Source organism: Austrofundulus limnaeus, unplaced genomic scaffold (assembly GCF_001266775.1).
Source record: "Austrofundulus limnaeus strain Quisiro unplaced genomic scaffold, Austrofundulus_limnaeus-1.0 Scaffold86, whole genome shotgun sequence".
NCBI classification, from domain to species: Eukaryota; Metazoa; Chordata; class Actinopteri; order Cyprinodontiformes; family Rivulidae; genus Austrofundulus; species Austrofundulus limnaeus.
The window spans coordinates 1,373,939-1,378,721 of record NW_013952488.1 but is presented as its reverse complement, the minus strand read 5'-3'; the positions used below and the strand labels follow the sequence as shown (position 1 = coordinate 1,378,721).

Here is a 4,783-nt window from a genome sequence, read left to right as displayed (position 1 = left end):
GAATACGAACATGTTCTTGCATGAGGCCTATCGATCTTATAAATAAATGTAAAAACCTCCTCTAAGCTTGTTTGGGATAATTTGTCACATTAATTTAATTATCTGAGTTATAACTGAATTTAAAAACAGGACAAATGCAACTAATTTAATGAAGAATCTGTCTCCAGTCATTAAATCAGGTGTTTATTTATGTAGGTAAAAGTATCTTTAACAACCTGTTAAAGTACATTAGAAATCAGGAAGTAGCTTCTAATTTATTCAAAATTTTCTGGGGGACGACCCCCAGACCCCCCCTCCAGTGTGTCCTTTACTGTTCATTAAGTGAGAGGATAAACCAACACACCTGTGCTCCACCTGTGTCTCTGTATGAAACTATGGTTGATTGTCAAACTGTATTCTTAGTGATACAGTGCACGGTTGAATGATGGTGAACATAATATCAGTTAATATGGTTTGAGTATAATTGCATCACAAAAGAGACATTTGGTGTTCAGTTATTGACGGGTGCAGACAGTTAAACTGAGCACACACTGAAGACATGAACAACAGAAAAACCTGGTCGCACAACTGTGGGTGCGTCAGACCCCGTCCCCCCACGTTGCATCCCCACCAACTTTCAGCACAAAGTTATGCCCTTGAAGAAGAGGACAAAATTCAGTGAGCTGATTAGTGACATGGGTGTTTTGAATTAGTAACCTTTTTATTAGTAGACATATACCTGTTTTGGATTTCTTTAGTCCCATATTACAGCATTACCATAAGATAAAAAAATATGATTTCTATGGGTSTTTTTGAATATTTCTTTGGACTTTGGTTGTAAATACAAAGTATGCTACATTTGCTTTTATTGAGAGGAAACTAAGTATCTAATGGGAACTCAGCAAAAGCTTACAACAGCTACAGAATGGGACTAAGTTTGCAAATTTTTTTTTTATTGAAGGACAAGAAAGAACCCTATTCATTATTTCTTGTTCATCTGCTGTGCTTGTGACAACATGAGGGTGCTGTGAGGATAGAAGAACGATGCAACACACGCACTGCAGCACGTTCACTGAGTTTAATGAGACCACTTTAACAACAAACTGGTCGATGAAGAACAGATACCAAATCGTGTTCACAGTAAAGGCCAAGATAAAATCCTTTCAGGCTGTTGTAGCTCTTTCATGGAAAGAATAACAGACGTTATGTAACACATCTTCTCTMATAAACAATACTGAAGGTTTGATGTCACGACAATAAAGCTGCTTGTACTCACATACTGCAATAGGCAGGAGACTTTAACAATGGTCCCTGCTTACGTAGTTGCATAATGTCTGAGGTGATTTAAGAAATAAAGATTTCAGTGTTTGCAAAGAAAAACAATTCTGTTAATACCATGACTGATTGTCCTTTCAAAGTAAAAGGTAAAACTGATAAAAGATGCTACAACAAAAAGTGTTATATCATGCACTGAAACTCATAAAAAATAAATTCATTTCATAAATTAGGATCACCTTAAAGGCAGCTATAGGTATTGTGCTTTTCTACAGACTAATCCAGCTAAGTCAATAGGTTTCACTGTGCTTTAAAAGAACATAAAATGCTAATATTGATGTGATTGATTTCTTGCAAACAGCACCAAAAACCTTGCTCACAGATATAAAAAGGTAAAGAAATGCATTTCTGTGCCGATTGAGGAAGTTTGAAGTAAGATAAAAAGATTCGCATTAAATGTTTGGCACACGTTTGTGTAACTTGCTTTTTTGGAGTACGCTCAGCACTCCTGAACGGATATCATACGTTTTTAAATGGTCTAAAATAAAAACAAGTTGTGCTACTAACGTCATATAATTACATTGTCTAAAATACACTCACTTAATGCTAACCTGCCTGAATAAATAACAGTATTTCTCCAAAATGTACATATTTAGTTGTATGATAAAAGTGCTCCTATCTCCGTTTTGTCCTTAAGACTAATCGWGGCAGATTGATCAACTCTCTGCTATGTAGGAAAAAAAGTGCTTCGAGAATTTACAACAGTGCATCTCACGCTCGTAACTACAACTGCACAAATCGCTGCTACATTTCAGTCAGTCGGAAGAAGCTCGGCAGGTTSGATCAGCTGCTGGAGCTGGGAATCTGAGGAGGCGTCGCTTCCCGGTCGTCCACCCGGGGGAACTGCTCCCTCCAGTAGGTGAAGTGGCTGTAGGTGTTCGAGCAGGGGAAGTCCGAKGAGGAGGATCGGTCTTTGAGGGGAAACACGTGGTCCACCACCTCGCCCAGACGGACGTATCTAAAGAAGAGAGGAGGAAGAGGATGTTGCACTGAGACGTACCACATCCACTGAATTCGTTCGTACCGTTAAAATATTCAAGTAATAGGAAACTCACGAAGAGATGTTGGTCTTGGCGTGCTCCTGCACCAGTTCTCCTTTGGGGTTGACCGTAAAAATCCTGTTTAGTGGCACTCCGACTTCTTTATATGAAAAAACGTCCTGTCAAAAACGTGTTTACACGGGTTAACTGAAGGTCTTTTCTTAAGTGTTTATCCCTCAAATTAGTTACACACTGAAACGATGCGAGCTCGTACCGTCGGTCTGTTGCCAAACGCTGCGTAGAACGGCTGTGCGTTCGGGTAGAAGAGGTGCTTGATGTCTGTGAGGCACTCCACTTTAAACTTCTCCGGCTTCTTCTCGATCACCTCCCTGTGGAACACAGAAACATGAAATCGGTGCGACCGTAGGTTCTCCTTTCAGAACGTAGTGTTTATAAAACACAGTGTTCTGTGTGGATTGGACGTACCTATGCAGAGCTGAGAAAAGGCTGCTCGGGCTCAGGAGGACGGGGCCCATCGGCAGCATGGTGCCTCTCTCGTTGACCCAGTTGAGGTAGCCTCTGGTCATATCAGCCATGCCGATCGCTCGAGCTGAACAGTACAGGAACTTGTAGCCGTTTCTGACAGAGAAGGAGAGAGATTAATCCACAAAGTACACCACCATGGCTGATTTTGTTTCATTTTTATACTTGTTTGGAAACATGTCTGAAGCTGCCGGATTGTTCAGGGCATTTTTTTWTWTATTTTAAAACCTTTCCCAACAGTGGGCTGGGAGGAAGTAAAGTTATCTGTAAGTGCTGCAAAGCTACACKGTCTCACTACCAGACCAGTTTRAGCCTGAAATATCACTTCAGTTTAAAACTAGGGTAAACAAACAGAGGGAGGTTCTGTTGACCAGCGTGTGGGAGAAAAAGGAAAAAGTAAGACTGGCTTGATTTGCCTTATTTGTTTAAAGTTTTTGAAAATGCATTGCCCCCTTTTTTAAAATAAAACAGTACCTAAAATGCTCTAAACATATTTCAGTCAGTTAAGTTTTGTGCAGAATAATGAAATTAAATCAAGAATTCAAGAACTTTTTTGTCATTCTAAATTAGTAATATGAGGAATGAAAGATAGATGAAGCCCCAGTTGTCAGGGAAAAAAATACAATAAGCAAAAAGAAGTTAAAATGAAAAAGAAAAGAAAAACTGTACACATGTATTGCAACATACAAATGTACACATTCAGCCATAGTAAAGTGATCGTTTCTAAAAAAAAAAATTAGATTAATCGCGATTAAAAATTTTAATCTATGCCCAGCACTAATCTTTTTAATATGAATATTAATATAAGTCAAATTGAGAGAGAGAGAGAGTGAGAGAGAGGAAGGTGCTAGTCGCACCAAATTTGAAGTCAATAAAACAGGGTTCCTACAGTTTAAGGAAAGTTAAATTTAAGACTTTTTAAGACTTTTCAATGCTAAGTGAAATCAAATTTAAGACCAATTTCACAACTAACACAAATGAAAAAAAAAGAAATTAAAATTGTGGCAGAAACTCCATATCTAACTGCTATTTTGTCAAATATAGCTAAAAAACCCTTCTTAGCAGTCAGTTTTAAGCTTAATTTAATTCCTGAAAATCCTCTAACGACCCAAAATTTGGAGTTTTAGGACCCACAGTGGGTTCTCAATTTGCTTCCTGTGATGTAAAATGTTTGTACGAAATATGAATGCATTTTTGGAAAGACAACATTATTAACATATTACAAAACAAATTTCTCATTGCTCAGATGGACAGTTGTTGGGATATTTGCATGTGAAATAACAGGAAGTGGTGTCAAAAGGGAATGTTTAAATGTGAATATTTCAAAATAAATAAATGTTACCAATTATTTTAATATTTGATACGAATTTGCAGCACCCTATTTACAATGTGTTAACATTTTTAAGACTTCTGAAAGATTGATTTAAGACATTTGAAGGCTAATTAAGGCCTTATTTTTGGATTGATGGATTCAAGGCCTTTTAAGACTTTTTAAGGATCCGCAGGAACCCTGTAAATGATATTTACACATTCACAATAATTTTAATATTACCATTACTTTATCTTTTAACTTGCTTCACAAGACAAGTCAATTCGACCAATCTCTGTTTTGCCAAATTCTGACCACACTCAAGAACTTCGCCAATTACGGTTAGGACAAACTCCACTAACACAACCAAGAAACTCCCCTTATGTATTGCAGAGACCMCTAATTGTGGTTTTTAAAGAGTAACTTACCCCAAAATTAACTTTTTTAGCTGATAAACTGTCTAGAATGTGTCTAAAATGTTACATAGTACTGTTTCTGTGCTAATTTTGATGTTTTTGTGTGTATTTGTTCAAATCTGTAATATTTGGTCTAAAAATGTGTTTTTGCTGCTCATATGGGTAGAGCAGTGGTACTGCAGGCTAATTTGCATATTGGTTAATGGCTCTCCCCTGTGATG

The 4,783-nt window shown here is 37.5% G+C and overlaps 1 protein-coding gene across 4 annotated transcripts in view; it reads right to left on the bottom strand.

Moving 5' to 3' along the window:
* Nucleotides 1-1,042: 1,042 nt before the first annotated feature.
* Nucleotides 1,043-4,783, bottom strand: part of LOC106520053 (phosphatidate phosphatase LPIN1) — a 30,805-nt gene continuing 27,064 nt past the window's right edge. For all 4 annotated transcript variants that reach the window (XM_014011971.1, XM_014011969.1, XM_014011968.1 and 1 more), the window contains exons 17-20: nt 2,781-2,933; nt 2,569-2,683; nt 2,370-2,473; nt 1,043-2,272 (exon numbers count right to left, since the gene is read on the bottom strand). In XM_014011971.1, coding sequence (XP_013867425.1) covers nt 2,098-2,272; nt 2,370-2,473; nt 2,569-2,683; nt 2,781-2,933 — 547 coding nt within the window. In that variant the 3' untranslated portion in view covers nt 1,043-2,097. The remainder of the gene's footprint in view (nt 2,273-2,369; nt 2,474-2,568; nt 2,684-2,780; nt 2,934-4,783) is intronic.